Source organism: Myzus persicae, unplaced genomic scaffold (genome assembly GCF_001856785.1).
Source record: "Myzus persicae strain clone G006 unplaced genomic scaffold, MPER_G0061.0, whole genome shotgun sequence".
NCBI classification, from domain to species: domain Eukaryota; kingdom Metazoa; phylum Arthropoda; class Insecta; order Hemiptera; family Aphididae; genus Myzus; species Myzus persicae.
Window position 1 is genome coordinate 185,502 of NW_019104033.1, and position 21,790 is coordinate 207,291.

At 26.7% G+C, this 21,790-nt stretch overlaps 1 protein-coding gene across 1 annotated transcript in view; it reads right to left on the minus strand.

The window, feature by feature from the left end:
- Positions 1-21,790, minus strand: part of LOC111037843 (prolactin-releasing peptide receptor-like) — a 67,558-nt gene that overhangs the window by 18,208 nt on the left and 27,560 nt on the right. Inside the window, exon 3 of the mRNA XM_022320638.1 lies at positions 7,349-7,499. Within this exon, the coding sequence (XP_022176330.1) occupies positions 7,349-7,481 (133 nt within the window). The 5' untranslated portion in view covers positions 7,482-7,499. The remainder of the gene's footprint in view (positions 1-7,348; positions 7,500-21,790) is intronic.

The window sequence follows — 21,790 nt, forward strand, 5'->3', positions numbered from 1 at the left end:
ATGTGTTCTTATATTATTATTATCGTTATTTTTTTTATTGATCTTAAAGTAAAATTCGACAGCAAGGACTATTAGTTACTTATATTATTGTAATGTTTCAATTATATTTAATGCTTTAGGTACCTTCACATATTATAATTGTACACGTTTAATATTTCAAACACCCACTTAGATTTTTATATCATTTAAGGAGCTGCAATGTCCTGTGGTAGTTTATTTAAGTTAGTATATTATTTTTTTCAATTAATAATAACCCTCTTATCTCGAAAACTTACTGTCAAGCAGATGACTTTTTCTGTTAAAATTATGATGTTACACCTAAATTGAAATTTGAAGGAGTTGTTTTTATGTCATTAAATTATTTTTATCAATGATAAATGATAAAATATAATATGATATAATATAGTGGATATTGGGTTTAGGCGCTATGGCCCTAAATAGGGCGCTAAGATGGTTTGAAAATGAAAATTATAGTCATTAACATTAATCAATCAAAATTGTATGATGAAAAATCTATTGCGAGAACAATTAAGTATACAAGATTTAATAACACATAGGTCATAGATATATATTATATATTTTTCTAAATTAATTTTAGAGGATTATAAACTGTACCTAGTGCTTAGTATTTATATTTTAATAACTAAAAAACACTACTCTTTAAAAATCGTTTCAGGTTAAATTATTTACTTCATATAAGTGTATCTACAATTTAAAAAAAATAGTCTGCTTAACAATTAACAGTGAAAAAAACGTTTGTCATCATTTAAAAAAAAGCAAGCAATTTGTATTAGTACACTCAAGACACCTCTAGAAATATACAAAACGATCTAGGTCGTTGAAAATATGAACTCACAGTAAACTCATCCAAAATGTCTTCACATCAAAATTTGAATAAATTCATTATGAATGGAAAAATGTTGGCTGTGGAGAGGGCGCATGCTTGGTGAATCACCAATCACGTCATACTCACGTTGTTACTAATTCTAATAAATTATATCGTCTGAAATTCTTAACGTAACCAAAGCACGTACTAAATTATAAATCTGTATTATCATATTAGTACCTATTGAACCATCCACGTGTTAAAGTTTAAATTAATAAGACGGTATTAACGGTTACCTCTCAATCCAATGCTATTCAACTCCAAGAGATTAACTACATCAGTTAATTTTGTAGCTGATCAGTGGGGTGGTAATTAGGGTTTTTTGGTGAAATTGTTTTGTATGAGTACTCGAATCACTTCAAGTAAACATTTAAGTACCAGCTATACCCTACTGTTATTATAGCATTATAAAATATTACTTAAATGCACAGTGGTTACACATATTAACCTTATCCCAGATATAATAACATATGAAAGCCGAAAAGGTGCGTACCTTAATGTATATATTGCACTTCACTCTATTGAACTATGACGACTAATTACAGGTTGCCTAACCTAACCAGGTAGTATATTATAATATGAAGCTGTTTCAAATCCATTATATTTGTTAGTTTAATTACATTTGGTTTATGTATACAGTCAAAACAGTTCACAAGATCAGATTATGTAATAAAACATAAATATGATAAATTGTAACTAATATTTGATTTCAATGAGTAATAATAATAAACGAACCGAATATTTGTTACATTTTAGGTAATATTTTCGTATTTATGATTTAAGCACAATATGATAGTTATTTATTTTTATTTTTTTTATTGAACTAAAGCATCGGTTACTATGGTCATTTAAATTTCGTTGCGGGGTTGCGGTTGGTTTAGAAAAACGTGAGTATGTGAGGCGAGGATTCGTCACTAAAAACCCGGGTGGTAAAACACCACGTCAAACCAGGCACCAAAAATTGTAGTTAGATAGATAGATAATATTATTGGTATATATCCACACACTTTTTATTTATTTATTTATTTTGATTAAAGCCTTAACTCCTAAGGTCATTAGCCTGGTACTGTGCGGGTGAGGGGGAGACGGTTGGTTGAAACACGTTTGTCTGTATGAGACAAAGATGTGTTGCCGAAAACTCGGGTGGTCACCCATCCGAGGGCTAGCAACGACGGCCGGTGCGTACGCTCTGAGCGTTGCTGTTGATTGAGCGTACGACCGCGCCTTACCGCACCACACACTTTTTACTATACGTACATATCATATTAATATATCCAAAACAGTTCTTGTTTTTAATATAATTAGTTACCTACCTACTGGTTAAGCTAAACCCAATTACTCTACTAAATGTTTTATAATAATATAATGATTATAATGCATTGTATAATAATTTTTTAATTACAGAAAAAAATATACTTTTGTTCACGACTTTAATTATATACCTAGACATATAATCAAATATAAAGATAAAAAAAAACGGGTTACGTAGTGGAGATAAAAGTAAAATTACATATTTTAAAGCGTTAATTGTTTGCGTGAAAAACAAAATTATAAACAAACTCTTTTGAAAATTAAAAAAAGCACAATTTTTAACCGTTAACACCTACCTATTAAACGTGTACCTTTTAAATATAACATAACACAATACGACTATTTGCTGGACCGATTAAATCGTTTGCATTGCGATTTAATGAATATGTTCATAACACGACGTTTTTAAAGCGCACTGCAATGTGTTTTACTCTACGTATTATATTATAATAGATTTATATTCGTACAAATGTATAGCTGACACAATAACGTTATAATATTATGTGTACGGTATGCGTGCTTAAATAATACCTACACATTTTTTTCCATTTGCAAAACTGAGCACTATTATTACCTAGGATACGCCCTTGGTATACCTGCATGCATGTATTATGGTATACGCATAGCTGGAAGGACTAACTACACGTGCGGTATACCTTTATCGTATTATTATATACAGGCAGTTATTATTATAGATGCTTGAGCCTTGTCCACTCTCCGCCAGGAATTTTATTGTTAGGTAATATTATATTATAACATAATAATAGTTTGTCCAATAAGAATACTGCGCGTGGGACTTCAAAAAAATAACAATCGATCCTAATGCGAACACAATATATGAACCAGAGGATACGGAGTAAAAAATATGGTTTTGGATGAAAGACTTCGGAGGCAGAACACCTACATATACTTTTATAGTTATTATAGTACTAGAATGGCTTTGAATGATTTTTCCGCGACGCGTCGATGAATCACACCCCCACTAATAAACGGAAATATTATTGATGGCGTTGAATTCGAATGAGATCGGGTTATTTTTTTATAATACCTACCCCTAAGTATATTACTTTGTCTCGAAACACGCGCTCGAACCGTGCGTCTTTCGATTTAATAAAGGTACCTGTAACGCGACACTTTGCCGAATCTGAGATCAGTGTCTATGAAAAAAAAAAAAACTAAAAAAGTTATGATAACAGCAGCAAGTTCAGAAATTGCCACCCTTCCCTCACCATACCGTCGTCGAACGTCGGGGGGTGACGCACGATCGATCGTCGTTTTCGAATTACAGGCACGTAATTAATCGCATCTATAATATTCACAGGTCGAGTGTAATATCGGATGGAAAATTATTATTATTATTATATAATATCTAAGTGTATACGTCGTATATATTGGTAAATTATTAAAATATTCAATTTTCTTTTGCAGCTACGGGAAATCTGCACTATGAAATATTTAAGGCGGCGGATCCGTTTCAGATAATCTCTAGACCGATAACAGAAAATGTCACTCCCCCGATTCGAACAGCGATCGACAAGCGAGTGCACTCTTTACATTGGAAGTATAAGTATAATACCCACACACAAACAAAATATGTAAAATCGTCACAAAGCTTTTAGACGGGGTCGACGATTTGTATTTTCTGCTCGTGTACTTATTAAATATACTGTAGGTGTGTACCGCTTGGTATATAAGCTTTATTCAGATTTACCTTTGGAACTTAACTCACGTGCTATGCATATTTATAGACAATATTGTAATAGTTTATAGTACGGTGGTACAATAACTATTATGTATTATAACTGAATCGTTTATTAAAAAAAAAAAAAAAAAATGCCAGTTCAATACATTTTTAAAAAACGTTCAAACATCCATAACATGGCAATGAATAGTGTTGGCAATTGACTACTTTTCAAAATAAACAAGTATAATATAATAATAAATTATATATTTATCATAAAAGTGATATGAACAAAAATATTAGCCAAACTATCACATAAATCGACAATTCAAGTATTTATTATACCATCAACTATATTCAATTACACAATCAAGTTTTAGTTGTAATCATGAACATATGACAGTATGACACACACATGACACATATCATAGTGTATCATATTAAAGTACATAAATAGAAATAATTTATGCGATTTTACATTAGGGATGCGTATTATGCCCGCAGTGTAATTGCTTTATAACAGTATTATGTAAATACATTTTACGATAAAAAAAGAGTAAACAAGTAAATATATACACTATATTATATTATATTACGTAATAATGTACGTTTGTTTTAATATTATATGTTATTTATTTATATAAATGCGAATAAAATTAAAGCCACAATTAAATATATGTATATCTTTAAAAACATAGTATAGGTACACTTGTTTAATATTTGATATTCTACGTTAAAAAAACAAAGATTATAATAATACTAATAATATCATTGCTATATTATAAATTGTAGTTTCCGTTCATTTTGAAATTAACTTAAAAAAAATTTAAATATGGACAATTTGAGTTAATCATAATAATAAGTAACTTAAAATAAACACTATGGTTTATAAATATTTCGATTATTATAAAACTAAATTAGATTAATGTGTTATAGTAAAGAAGGGGATCATTAATAATACTGAAATCTTTGATGAAGCTCAAAATACTAAAACAAAACTTCCTCTATTCGTATTGTCTCTATTTAGAAGACAATTAATTTGAATGTGTCCGATAACTTACTTTTCAAATCGTCTACAAATTAATTAAAAATCCAAACGATAAAAATATGTGAATCATACCGTGAAACAATTTGGGTTTTAAAAGGCAAACCACACAAAGCATGCCTATCATTCCCAAGAAAAAAAACTTTTCTGGTGGTAATCCAAAACCTACACCCGTCGGCCATCGAAACCGGTAGATTAGATAGAAATATCTATAAAAGAAATAGGGTTCACTCGATAAAGTTAAAAAAAAACAAAACATGAAAACCATACTTCCAGAGATTTTTTTCGTATCTTAAACAATATATTGTACAACTCTTGATAGAACCAAACACCAAAATATGTCAGGCAGAGCCACAAAAATGTAGAAAAATTGTACCAACACTGTCTAAATTGCCAATACCAATACCACTTAACAAAAATAGTGTTCATATTCTTCAATGTATATCCACTGTGGAGATGATGATACCCATGCACCGGTTTCAGTAATTTCATTGAGTAAGGTAGTTTATAAAACGTGTTTTATGCAAGGTAGATTAACCAACAAACTACAAAGGATTACAGGAGGTACAGGTCTAAATACAACTTCAACGATTATGCAACCCAATATCGACCAAGCACGGTACACAGAACGCAGATTAGATAGGAATATTTATAATGTAAATAGGGGTTTCAGTCCATAATGTTCCTAAGGTTAAAAAAACAAGTTAGGAAAATTACTAAAATTCCCGGTTTTTAAAGGTACAAAAAAACAAACTACCATATTCCAATAATACAATTTAAAAATAATTTGGTAAAAATATATATCCTAATACAAATAATTGTAACTAGTAACTACGTTAATGAACGACAAACAATGGAGAATTTAATTCTAATGTTTTTCGTCGATCTTAAGCCATTAATAAGCAAGAAGGATATTATTTACACATAGTCTAACATCAAAACTCCATACCAAATTTTGAGGAGAGTTACAAAAAATATGTAGAAACATTGTACATTGTCTAAAGTGTCAATATCATGGCCGCTCAAAAAAATACTATTCATATTCTCCAAAGTGCACTCTCTCCGGGGATAAACATATAGCCATCGATTGCAGTGATGCAAATGAGTCAACTGTCAAAATAATATTATGTGAAAATTGAAAGGTAGATTATCCTGTGAACTACAAAGGATGCCGCATCTACAAAGGACGTCGATGATTCTGTAAGCCGACCTCGATCAAACACGATACCCAGTATAGTGTATACCCACCTAAACAATAGCAACAATAACACAAATCACATAAATAATGTAAATAATAAACTTAACCGTTCAACAAACTAACGGCAAACAACTGATACAAACTTGCCTAGATCTCATTTCCAGTCTGTATTTGGTCATAAATTAAAATCATTAAATCAAATTAACAACAATTCACTTCTTGCCAATTTTAGCTACTATCGCTTTTAACTACAGTTCTCGATCTCTACCCTCTCAAAATACCAAATAACTCTTTAACCAGTCATTAGTTATTCCACTACCGAATGATTTCAGTCTAGCTCAGTGATTCCTAACCGAGGGAGGGGTGAATTTAGTTACTTCATGGAAGAATATAGTGGTGATAAAATAATTTTAATTTTGTTGTTAAACTAATTATACCATTTCACAATCAGTAAAATTAGAAACAATAAATTAATGTTCGGTTTGACATCTACTGATAATAAATTATATATGATATAGTTATTTCGCATCCATAAAATAAAATAAAAATGCGGTTTAAACTCTAATTAATGGTGGCAGAGTGTGTAAATTTTGAAAATGTACAAAGGAGGATAAAATAAAAAAGGCTGGAAACTACTGGTCTAGCAAATCAAAAAAGAATCAATTAGGTAATTACAAGACTAAACGAAACAAATAAACAATACATTTTCTAGCAATATTTTTTTCACAAAAATCATTAATCAACAAATGTCTATGAAGTAAGGTACACTTAAACCCAGTCGCAACTAGACATATCATAACACGATACTCAATTTTAACTTTCAATTATTTCAACACTTTATTTGTATGTATAATATGTACATTGTACACATAAAAACCAGGCAATATTTAAGCCTTCAAAGACTTATAAATATAGACACTTCGAATCAGGTACCTATAACTAATACTAGGTAACCTAGAACTTATAAGTGTAAACTAACCGATGTTACTGTCTACAAAATAATACCGACTTACTTATATCAAAGAGTAATAGAACTGGTAAATATTAAAAACTTGTAAATTGCGTTAATCTCAAATTTTCTAAAAAAAAAAACTGAAGAAAGTTGATTATTTTTTAAACAATTAATGTTAATTTGCTGTAATTTTTGACTTTTCGTGCATATTTGTATCCACAGAATATGTATAACTGTATAAGATATAATGAGTCATAAGTTTTTTTTCTACTCACGTTCTATATACGAATCCGTATGATTAGTATAACTATTATTGCAAGTATCTAATAGAATCGAAGTGTTACTCTTTAGGTGTATATTTCCATCCAGAGATTCATTGCATACAGCTTTGTGATGAATTTCTTCCATTATGGTTGATTTAAAAATCTGAAAAAAATGTATTATGACATTATAAGTTTGATTAAAATTAAGCAGAATAATATTTAGAATAATGCTTGATCATTGTGAAGTTGAGTTGTTAATCTATACCTTATAAATGCCAGGATTGCAAATTAAAGTTAGTTATTTGTCATACTCAGATATCTCACAAAAATTAACTTAATATAATTTTAACCACCCACATCAGTAAGTCAGAGTGTTTATTCACAGGTTCTTTCAATAGGTTAAATTTGGTTTTTATTTAAAACTTAGTATTTATGTATTTTAATTCTATATAACTTGGATATATTTTCTTTCTACATACACACTCGAATTTTTTTTAATTTAATTCGATTTGATTTTTAAATGTATTATATTAGAAATAAAATAGCCAAACATCATTGAATTAAATTTACAATTGAATCGTGTGGTTAGGTTAGGTTGGGAATAACTTCTTGAATAGACATATGTATCAAGAGGTTAATATCATGATCGTTATCGGAGTAGTATAATAACAGTCTTACAACTTTAAGAATAGATTTAATACTCTTAGAAAGTTCTAGTTTCCCAGTGAAGGCACTCAGCGTTATCTTATGTTTCTTGAAAATACGCTTAACGACTATACCTAGTAAAAGAATCGATAATAATTTATGGAGAAGAATTCTAACTTTTAAGCTATAGGTTTGTTTATTACTTGATTAGTAGTTTTCGATTAACCTCGGTATAATAGAATTACCTTTTTTGGGCGTGCTTTTGGTCTAGATTACCCCTCAGTATTGCAGACAGCATATTTTTAGTTATAAAACATCTAAGAAGCATGTATATTTATAATTTTGGTACCAATAATAAATTGGGCGCTCTGGTGATAAATGTGAGAATTTATTATTATGTAAGCAATGACATAAAATGGCTCTGTAAATATTTTCATCTGAAACCTTTTTTTATACATACAAGGTGATTTTTCGAGCTCGCTCTTCCTATTTGTATGCTTAAATTATGCATTTATTCAAATTCTGGTTTTTGGAATTTTTATATACAAATGAAGAACATAATTTTGAACACTCGAGATGTTTTGTACCACTTAAGATGATTCTGTCACAGTAAAATCTTCTGTTTTTCAAATATATACTCTCCTTGTGACCTTAAATTTTTCATAAAATATTATTTTGGTAATTTTGGTGTTTCCAAATCAAAATTTGAACTAATACTTTCTGAGTCATATAACTTTATGTATTATAGAATACATAGATATGGTAATAGCAAATTGTTTAAGTAGGAATGGGGGCTTATATGATTTTAAAATGTTAATAATAATTATAATTGATCCGTTTTCAAAAATATCTCTAAGTATAATAAATACTAAATCTAATATTACACATAATATATTATGTATTATACACTTATATTTTAGTAAATCCATTTTTAAGGATTATTTTTCTCTGTATAAACATTTTAATAACTCAGAAACTACTCATTAGAACTTTGATTTAGATACATTAAAATGTTCAAGAAAATCATCCACAAAATAATTTTCAGTAAAAAGAAGGTTTGCATTGGAAAAACAAAAATTTGAATTTCTACATGACACTCATGAAGTACAACAAAAAAATATCAGGATTTTGAAAATATGGTCTTAAAATAAACTTAAAAATTCTAAAAACTAAAATTTGAATAAGTTTAGTATTAAAGAGAAGAATGGGGGCGAGCATGCTTAAAAAATCACCCTGATATTGAGATTTAAAAGCTTTTGCATACTATTAAGAAGTAGTGGTACCAGTAATTTGAATTCCGGTCATCACCTTTTACGAAAAACTAAAAATACCAGGTTATTGGATGGATGTTAACATGTTAGTAGTGGCGTACCTGATTTTAGTTCTTCACTGTTAAAAACAATTGATACACATTTATGTAGTATACTCATAGAATAATAATATAATATTGTAATATTATAATCAACGCACTTTAAATTATTTAAAATAAATTTATCCTTGATAACATATTATTCTTGTCAGTTTTAAAAAAAAGGTTTTGCAAGTGTATACCGTTATGGTGTAGATTAGGTGTCGGGTGGCCATGTGGGTCACCATGTAATGAATGTGTTCAATTTGAATTCAAAAATATAAAATCATTGTTTCATATAATGCATAATCATATGAGTATATGGAAAGTTGTCATATAAGTATTAAGTGAAAATTAAAAGTATTTACAGTCATCATTTTTGAGTAGCATCAAAAAAACAAAATAAATATTGAAGAAGAGTAGTTTAGCTTAAAAATTTCCAATTTTTACAGTTTGATAAACTATTCAGATTTCTTGTATTTCGACTACCCAAAGTACTAAATAGATTCAGCTTCCTACTGAAAAATATACTACAGTAGAAAATCAAAGCATTTGTACATCTCCAAAAAAGACCAAAGATACAAAAAATGTTTGACAAGTTTTAAATAAAAACACAACATTGTAAAGTCAATATATTCATTACTTTGCTCAGAATCTAAAAGAAAAAAGATAAAATTATATCTAGGTATAATAACTTAATAAGTTACAAGACATGCTGAAATATTTAAGTTATCTGAAATACTAGAATATATTGTAGGACTTATTTATGTACGAGTAGACCGAGATGATATTGTGTCTTAGAATTTAATTTATTTTGAAGTTCAAAATGATAATGTTAATATCTTCCCATTTTTTTTTCATCTTGAAAAGTTGTTATTTGTTTAAATGCAGACATATTTTGAAGTCGGTGGTTGTTTGTGACATAAATAGATTGGTTTATGTACAAGACTTAAATTGTTTTTGGTTTACCAGCTACCACAATATGAATTGCATACAATTATTATTTGAAACAAATGTACTCTATGTCTTTAAAGTAAAACCACTTAAAAAATATATTTTTCAGTAAAAGTATAATTGTTTTTTTTTAAATCTATAAAACTTGTAATGTATATTTTCTGACAAGTACAAGTGGTATACCAAAAAACTATATTAACTATTTAAAATATAATTTATATTTTTAAGAGGGTGTGCCAGCAAATATATTTTGTCTTCGTTCACCACCACACATGCATATTATTATAGCGAAACTGCTCTTAGAATTTATTATTTTATGGTTGTGTGGTTCGAGTTAGGATATTAGGGCACTTTGTACATAACTTATTTTTAAAATAGGTAACAACAGGGATATTATATTATAATACAAATTGTAAACTATATGCTGGCATATACCTAAATATAAATAAAATAATATTTATAATATTTTTATTCTTGATATAGTTATAAGTTATAAATTATATACAATCACTAATAACTTTTGACTAGGTACATCATTTAAAGACATTCGTTTGCTTTCAGCAATATACTTTTTTGTTTGCTTATTTCTTCTGAGTAATATGTATATTAATTTAATAACACCCCAGCCATACTGTAGTTATGCGTTGTAATATAAAAAAGAAAAACTCAGTGATGGGTATTCCTAATTCAATGATGAGACGGATGTATTCATACGAAGAATGCGTACGTGTATTGTGTATAGTTGGCAAAAATTAAAATAGTTATTAATAAATGATATCTAAAGCAGGTATATTCGTTGATTTTGTTGAGTGATTTTAAATGTAATTCTTATGTCACTGAAATACAAGATTCCACTTTCTCATATAATAACTTTTAATTTAAGCAGCTTTTGGTACAGATACATACACGACGTGCTATATAGTTCAGTTAAAATTGTTAGTTACCTATTAGATAGATTGGATAATAAATAGTGTAGAATATATCATTTTTTCATAATTCAATCGTTTGAAGTAAAGTAAAGTGAAAATATTTGTCCAAGAAGAAAAATTATATAGAAATATATTTTATTATATGTGAACATTACAAATGGTTTTGTTTATTTTATGTTTTTAACTTACTTTGACATTTTAATTTTTTTTTTTCGGTATGTTATGGAGAAATTTGATATAGTTTTATGAGAGGTATGTATTTTTTTTACGTTTATTAATAGAATGATTGCAGTATATGATATGCGTATTATTTATTAATAACTATGTAAGATCCGTGATGTTATACATAGAAATTAATCCAATATTAGCTTATATTGTGCTTGTAATGTAAAATTATAATATATGAACAGAAACGGGTAGTAACACTTAAATAGTTAAAAGTTATAATTTTTATTTGTACAGCAAATGGTTTTAATTGTAATATTACATGCATTGTTTACATTCATTAGGAGCATGATAGTTTAATTGAAACTTGAAACTTTTGCTGCCTAGTTAGATTGTATTTAATGTATTCATTTATATAAATTAGAATATCAAACATGCTTGTATTAAAAATGAAAGAGTTAAAATAATTTATCTTGCGATTCCTTTTATCTTTACAAATGGTTTTTAATCATAAGTTTTATATGCTTAGAAATTAGAATAAATAATTTTATAATTGCGTTAACCGTATTATAATGTATTTTACACTTATCATCGACATGTTTGATAAATAAATTTGATATTTTATAATTTTAAATATTTTTTTATCTTGAATGAAATTTTAAACTATCAGAGAAACAACGATGATTTTAAACAAAGTATGAAAAATATTAAAGTATTTCAATAATATTAAATTAATTTCAGTTGTTCTTGAAACAGTATAAACAAATAAATATTTGAAAAATGGGCTACGATTCCCATGATATTATTACAAGAATGAAATGCACTACCTATACATTTATTTTATATGATGACAATATTTATCCACGAAAACCAACTGCCTGTAGCAGGAAACTTTTATTATTTTCAATCGCATTTATTCAATGAAATAATAAATAATTTTTCTACAGCAATATTTGAATAATATAAAATTTTATGTTTAACTTGCAATTTTCAAAAGTTAAAATTCTCCAACCATAAAGGTTCATTATACTTCGTAGATGTAAAAGTAACGAATAAAAAATGCATTAGTTAACAATCATTTGAAAAAAAATGTTTTTAATTGTTCATTGAAATTATAAATTAATCAATGAATGGTTTTGGTTTTACAATGATGTGTGTATTTAGTTTTAAATTATTTTTTTATGTCTGCATGACTTTTTTGAGAAGAAAAATAATTACAATTTTCAAGTTTAAAAATTTTTACGGCTGAGAATATTGCACCATATTGATATAAATTCGTTAAAACATTTTTTTTTCATATTAGTTGGAAAAACTGAACATGTATGTCGACTCCAATTTTCAGAAAATTCGATGTTAGTGTTATTCAAAATATTTTTTAAAAATAACTGTAAAATATGTTTTACATTTTAACCATATATTTATAATGTTATTTTTAGACACAATAAAATTTTCAACATATTATTATACTGTTTTTTTTTAAGCCATTTGATTTATGTATTATTTTAAACCTTTTTCGATTTATTTCAATAATACGATTGTTTCTGCGAAACGTCTCACATATACAATATACATACTAATATATATTATTAAATATCTTTAGAAATATAGCCTGACACTCACCATTCTCACTCAGAATCATTGTATGACATTTTTCAAATTCAAATTTATCATATCCACTATCCATTATAGATTGTGATCTACCTAATGGTGAAGTATTTTATTATAAACACCGATCATACATAGCGATTTACCACATTAGATTTTATATCGTAGTTTATAATTTATGATTTGTGACAAATTGTTTCAAATTTAACGTACAGCAGTATATTATAACAATTTATTATAGTAAATAGAGGGATGAAACAAAATAACAAAATTAACAGTGTAAAACATGTGATGAGGTTGACAATGATTTTGAATTTTGAGCACTATGAAAAATCTACCAAAAAAGTATAATAGATAGTAACAATATATTGGTGAAGATAAAATATCACTATGGCCCAAAGGTATATTATTTACTATATAATTTTAAAAATGTTGTGCACTATTAGACTGAGATTCGTTCAATATATTTATAGTTCGAAAAAATAAAAGTAACTTTGGTACCACGGCGTGTTGGTTAGGCAAATTAGCTACATATAGTTTATAAATAATATCATATTATTATTTTTCATTAATTTACGGAAATACACTATGACAATTGTATTTTGATTTGTTTATTTTAAGCTCAAAAACTTGTTAAAAATTGTAATAACAATAAATTAAGTATGATTGACTTTGTAAGGATGCAAAATATTAAAAATACTACTTATAACTTACAAATACTGGTGCTTGAATTCTAAACAGGGTTTCTTACTTATGAGTTATGGGAGTACCATGGCCTTATTCCTTTTTTTTCTGTTCAAAAAAACCGGGAATGGGAGGGAACTGTTTAGCACAATACTGCCACCCGGTTCCGTATTGTTTATGGCCTTATACCTAGGTATATAAATAAAAAATTATTCGTTTAGATATTTTATAGATACTTTCAAGTAATTTCGGTTTTGTGATGTCTATACCGGTAGATTTTTGGTGATCTGGTATTTTTTTTTAACGAAGATAAGAATTTTAAAATTGAGTTTGATTGCCTAGATGCTATCGTCCTCTTAAAATCAAATCTGGTTGATCAATATTCGTTAAATTTTAGTAATAAATATCGTCTAGCTATGGTATGAAGTACTTATCGAGTTACCTCTCTAAATCATGTAGATTCATAAAGCAGTAATAAAAAAGCGTTTCTATGTATTTTCGACATTTTTTAAATTATATAAGAATTAAGAACAAAATGAATTGTTTTATTTCATTTTTAGCTATTGAAAAGTAAATATTTAATTGTAATCCAAAATATAATATAACTCAAGAATATTTTAGTTTTTATCGAATATATTAAATTCTGGGCAAAGCGATGAACGTAGTGGTTTTGCAATGGTGTATGTAGTTTTATATTTATTTAACAACTTTTTTTCATTTTGTGTGAAAATACATTACTATCAGTGAAAAATTACTACATTCTTTAATATTAAGGATGGTGTTGTGTCAAATTGGATTTCATTTGTAATTTACTAGTCAAAACTCAATAGTAATCACAATAATCGAAAAACGAAAAAAAAGGGGGGAAAGGGAAACTCTCTGACGTACAGTAATTGTAAGTATACCTCGTCAATGAATGAATCACTGTTGCTATGTATATTATGTAAGATTTTATTTCAAAGATAAATCATTGCATACAAAAAACCAATTTTGAACCTTGGCGGTCTGGAAGCCTATAATATTATAAATTATACTGTGAGGTATATTCTTTGATATTGACAATATTAAAGTAATTCATTTTGGTATTAATTCTGCTACTGTTACGATAGGTTGGTTTCATTTTTTCCAAGACCATTGCATTTATCATAATGTTAATATTTAATGATTATAAGTATATATACATTTATATAATTTGTTATTGTTATTGACTTTTGAGTCAATACCACCTTACCGTAGAATGTTGTGAATAGGTTCGTGATATAAATAAATTAAAGTTTATATACCTATGTATATCTGAGGATTTTACGTGTAATGCGAAGTTCCTTATAAGTAGTTATTACTGAAACCAATAAATCTAAAAACTATGTAAGTACACTTTTATTACAGACGTTTGAAGTTCAAATTTTGATGAAATTAGATATTATTCAAACGAAGAATAACGAATAACGATATTATTTTCGAGGACTTGAAACTTTAACGTATGTTATTATATTTTATGTAAGTACATTTTAAAAATATTAAGATTTATTTTAAATAATTCGTTTTCTTATTTATTCTTTTTCAATACTCAGTGAGTAATTCACTGTAATGCGTGTGTTAAGAATTTTAATTTAATAATAAATCATTAAATCTGAGATATTAAAGCTATTTATTTTACTATTAGTAATAACGAATAAGATAAGTTAAGTTGACTTTTAATTTAACTTAAAAATGTCATTATGTGTAGGCTCAAAATTGAATAATAAACCTACGTACAAGTTTCAAGTTACCATTAATTATATTGTCGAAGTACTAAAAAATAAAAGTTAAAATAAGGTTATTTTTCGTTTGAATATCTAATTTTGTCCAAAATTTTTAAATTTTAAACATTCTTTAAAAATTTTTTTTTGTTTTTATGTTTTGAAGTTTTTGATTATTTGGCTCCAGTTTTAATTTTTATTAGTAGTTAGTAGGTACATATGAGGAACCGTTTATCCTATTCTCAATCCTAGCTATAAAGACGCTCCGAGTAAAATGATAAGCAGTAAATAATATAAAATAGAAATTGAACTTTCTATACATTATTAACTTCAAAATATTTCTCAAACATTTGCGATTTTGACTGAATTTTTCAAAATTTTAATTTTACACACTTATAAAAAATATTGTGAATATACACTCAACTTTTTTTTTAATTCCAGAAATAACCACTTACTTATGCAGAGTGTTGTATATTTTATCACATTTTATAAAGGGTGAAGATCGTTACGATTGAACCTTAAACGTGAGCATTATATTCAGGGTAGCCCACAGGTGAACGTATTGCCATTTATGTAATATGCTAATTTCTTTTAGTCACAATAATATATCATATACAATCCTACGTCCTAATATTATTTTATTATGTAGATACGTATTTTACCCTCGTGGAGGATAACTGCTAGGTAGTAATTTGCCATTGCAGCTCTTAGGTTTTGGCTTGCTTGGCCAACGATAAGATTCTCGGACTAGGAGTTCAGCTAGAGTAGAGAAGTGATATTTTGACCCTCTTTTTGGAAAACTATTTTAATATGATGTAGACTTATTGATCATAATTTCTTAGTCAACAATTAACAGTACATTGGTTGAGAGTTTATTGACGAGTTTGATTTATTTTAATGATTTTTTCATTGCAAAATTCAGACCCATAAAGTTCATCCCCTGATACATTCCATCAGATCTTCACTGATAATTTGTTTTGAGTACACTCAGCAGTTTTTCAAATTAAATCTTAAAATTAGGTAAAAAAAATATATATAAAATTAATTTTTAACTAATATTTCACCACAAATGTATTTTTGTAATATCTTTGTAGGCAATATACGCTATACAATAATAGTATGGTAATAATTATTGTTACTATACCATCTGAATATCACTATAACAATTAATAAACAAATTTAAAGACTTTATAATCTTAAGTTATAAGTGAATGTGTATAGAACCCATAATATATTTGTATATACATTAAATATGACTATTACTTATTACTTATTAGAATAGTGTGATATCAAGTTTCTTCAATATGGGTCGATAATTTTGTAATAGTTACTCGATATGTGTTACAATATATTGTCAAAGGGTTGTCATAGAGTTCATAAGATATTGTTGTTCTCTTTCATAAAAATTATAAATAGAAGATATCATGGCTTCTATTTATATTTTTGATCTTAAATTCTTATATGTTATTAGATTGAATTAAAATGAATATGAAACTAATAAGTGACTTCTAAAAATTACTAATAACAAATAAGAATGTACATAGAAAATTTCAAATATCACCAAATTGCAATATGATTATTTTCCGTATATGATGACATTTTCAAAATATTTTGATTCTTTTTGGGCTATTTATTATAGAATTTTTCTATTTTTAAATTTTTTTTTCAATTATTGTCTATAGATAAATTTTTTGCTCAAACAAATAAATTGAAAATGTTATACGAGTATCCAGATCAATTGAACTTAGACCATAAAGTAATTCAAAAAAGAACAAATTAGTGGAAGTCCATGGTCATGAAGTTTGGGCCGTAAAGCAAATATCGTAAATCCATAATTATTTTCATTAATTAAAAATCATCAAAATTAAGAAACTTTCCAAATTATTTTTAGTTAAAAATTAAAAATTGTAATTCTTATCAGCTGTCTTCTTAAGATAATAAATAATTGAAAATTATTTAGACTTATTTAAATACATTGGTTTTGGGGCACGCACGCAGAGAAAATATAGAAAGGGGTTATGTAGTTGCCGGACACTGGCTGACAGGTATAACCATACTCTGCCCAACCCCGGAACTATAAATTCTACATTTGAACTTTTCTTTGTTTTTAACCTAAATCAATGAACAGAGCTAAAATTAATGCGAAAAACAAAATTGACAAAAAACGAATACCTGAACCGTACAATGGGCCTCGCCCGTTTTAGACACTAAAGTGTTTTTAATTAAATGTTCACTATTATATTTATTTAGTCCAACACCGAGTATAATATGTAGAAAATTAGAACCCTTGTCATTTTTATATTAATTAAATAATTATCTAGTACCATATAAAAATAATATTGTACTAAAATTTAATTTGTTTTTTGTTCACATAACGATTTCCTTATTATTTTTTTTGTTTTGAAAAATGTGTTAGTATGCAAGGTTGGCAAGTTAACTAATTTGTGTAACTCGTTTGGTTAATTTAATGTAGACAGACAAATTTCAGTTAAAATTTACAATTTACTTTTCTTTTTTATATAATTTAATCAAAGTTAAGAGTTAATTTGAAAAAAAAAGTAACTTAACTTAGTTAAAAATAAGTTACTTTTTCATGTAAAATTAATTATCTTACTTTTTCATTAAAGCTTAACAAAAAACATAACATAGAGGGTCTTCCAATTTTATAGAAATGTGTGTAATTGTTATAATTACAGTTGGTCGTTACTTACATATTTTAATGAATTTAAAAATTCAACAAAACAAATAAATTATTTTAGTGATTTTTTATCACGTACTAGTTATTTACTCGTAAATCGTTTCATAAATTTATTGAATAGGTAAATATTTGTACTTTTTAGTTATTACATTATTTTAATACCTAGGTATTGGAATCTCAAATACAGAAATAATGCAAGACACTTATGACAGTTTACAGGTAGTTTAGAACTTATTTAGAATACAGAATAAAATGAGTAATAACATAAATAGAATTTGATTTTTCAGGCAATTTGTTTTTTTGTTTACATAAAAATCAAAATATAATTTTAAATCTATGAAAGTTATATTGGTAATAATAATAAAATTAACTCGGTAAGTTACTTAAAAAAATAAATTCATTAAGTAAGAAGTTACTTAATAAAACTCTTTAAGTAAAATGGCTTTAACTCTTTTATTACCATCTGGTTGGTATGCAGTATCTAACTTGTAATATATAAGACCATATGGTTTTTTTTTTACAATTTGGAGATAATTAAAACACGATTGTGGATTTATCAACAATTTTAAATACGATACAATATTATAATATATATATTATATACATAATTTGTTATTGTTTTCATTAATATTTAATTATACAAACGCCATTACTAAAAAATGGTAATATAATATAGCTAGTTTGCCTAATTTTAGTTACAGTTTTTAAACTTACAATTACTTTCAATTTTTACTTTGTTAAATGAAAGATTTTTTAGATTCTGGTTTGATTCTGGTTTCGTGTACAAATTGAAAGAGCTTTGTACATTAACCATATGATGACAAAATCCCTAAACTGTACGAATAATTTGTTAATATTATTAACGGTTTCGTTTGCCAAACTTTAGAAACGTCTTGGGATGCTGCATACAATGGAAACTTTAAGAAATATTAGTTGTAGTTCTTAAACAAACATAGGGAAGTATAATGGCACTTGAATAATTAGTAAAATTATCTTTTATAAGAAAGTATATTATCTCGGGATTTTTCGGAAAAAATCTCGGTCCATCCTTTTCATTGGGGTTGGTTTATGTATTTTTCCAATGGACTTAAGTGGTATACACTGTAGAGTATAATATACTCTCTTTCCATATATATATATATATATATGCTGATATAATACGTTATGTATATTTACGTAATTATTTGTTATACATTTATTATTAGAATCTACCCGGTAATGTCTATTATTAGTTCTTATTATAAAAAAAGTAAATCTCAAATAGATTGAGTTTTATTATATTTATAAAATTTTAAATTAAATTTTACTTTAGGTTTAAAGATATTATTAAATAAATATGTTACTCATTTATAATTTATCATTTAACATTTTAAATGTAGAATGTTTTTTTTTTTTAAATATCGAAATGTCAAAAATAATAATTCATGTCGGGTTATAACAACTCGACTGTTTTACATAAGCTACAGCCATTTTTGCATAGGTTTTTTATTTTTATTTATGGATGTTAAAGAAGATTTATTTTCTTATCAAAATGGTAAGTTCTGAAATGCATAATTCGTTTAAAAATATCGGTAAGTTCGTTGTCATGTTTTGTAATCCTATGCTAATAATATTCTCAAAATTCACCATTAAATACACAAGAATTCACTATTTTTACTTCAACCGCCTAATAGCATATTATTAATACATTATTTAAAAAATTTCACATAATTTGTCCTTTAGATGTATTTACTTATAAGTATGTTTATAAAATGATAATAATAGTAAAATGTTGACATCATAATTCATTAGTTGTATTAAAAGACTATATCATGTTACTCTACAATTGGACGCTAGTACACTACTTGTAACTGATATAACCATAGTATATCAACAATATTTATCACTTAAATATAGTTCGAATAATATGATATTATTTAAATCACACATTCAAAGGTGCACTATAACTCGCAAACTAGAATAAAAACGTCAGAAATAAAATATGGGGATACCTAGAAAGCAGTCATAAAAATGTTGTTATTAAACTATTATTTCATATTATGTATGAGATCCAAAAAGTGTTTGTAAAAATACATCTATAAAACTAACACACTAGATAACGATTTTATTAATAAGTAATAATTAAATCGATGTTTGCCCCTGTTATATACAATTTATTTGGGGGGGGGGAGGGTACATTGAATGAGAGTAAAATATGTGCACAAATAAAATATATAATAATAATATATTGTGTCATCAAATGTACCTATAGAACTAAATTCATAGCATACTATGGTCTATTATCTCCAGATTTAATTAACAAGTATGTTTGATTGGTTTAAGTAGGCATATTCCGTGTAACATTATTAGTGTTCTTTTGCGATATTTGTTTGAAATCGAGTTTATGTAAAATTAATATCAAAATATATTCGATTGAGGATGGATTGGTCACTGGCTAAAACCTGTTCAATTTATAGTATGGACATAGTAGAACTATATTAAATGGACAGTATGGATATAGTAGATTTGTATTCGATGACATCCTATCTAAACACTTCAAACTGTAAGTCTATAACTGGAATACAACTTACAAGCTGACTATTACACGTATAACACAACTAACAATAATTTGAATTTGTAAATACGCTGGGATATTTTTATAGCTTATACTATTATTTTTTTCATTATTATTATAGAACGGATATCAGATAAGTAAAAAACGAGTTATTACGCCGCCGTTGGTATTTTTTATGAGAAGGAAATAGTTTTTCTGCCAAGTTTTCAAAAGTTGAAAAATAAACACTACCTATATATATCAGGAATAATATCTATGTACTATTATTTTTGTTATCTTAATTTTAGATTTTTAATTTATTTCGGTTTTACTCGATTTTTTTTTAGTTTTAATTGAATTCTATATTTTGTATTGTGTACTGACTATAATACAATATTATGAGATAAAATGTTTTCCAATACGACATGTGTAAAATAAATCTGACATTTTTTTCACCAACTTGAGATAACATAACGCAAATTTTTTGCGAAAAGAATAACTCATGCATATAATATTCGTGGGATTACCCTTGTGCTTTTTATTGATAACCATAACGAAACAGTTTTCATCGGATTTTCTACTGACTAAAATTTAAAAGGTACATAAGTCGAGATCATAGATGTTTGAACTTGCCGGTGTATGTGCATTCTACAGAATAGATGGATTCTAAGAACATACAATATCGCCGATAAACGAAATCACTGACAATCTTTTTTAACTTTACAGAAAAATAATATGTACATTTAATATAAACAAAAGTTATGAGATCTACCCTAAGTAATAGATAAATTAAGTGATTTATTGTCAATGATATTGGTTATTTATAAATGGATAACACCGAACACTGACCTCGAAACTTTCATTCCCATTTTTCTTCTGAAATTATGAGTATCTTATATTAAATGGATCACTCGGTATACAGTAAACACTCAAATAAACTCAATTAATAAAATAATTTTCCATTGATGATAATTTATTATTACTCTAAAATGTAAAGTAATAATAAGTTAGTAATATAAATAGTGTTCCTACTACAGGCTATCGCAAAGATGAACGAAAATAATTTATGGCAGAGTACCTCATACTAATTACCGTACACCCAAATCATTCAATTTCTAAATTCTAATAGTATTATGTTTTTTTTTGTTTTTGGG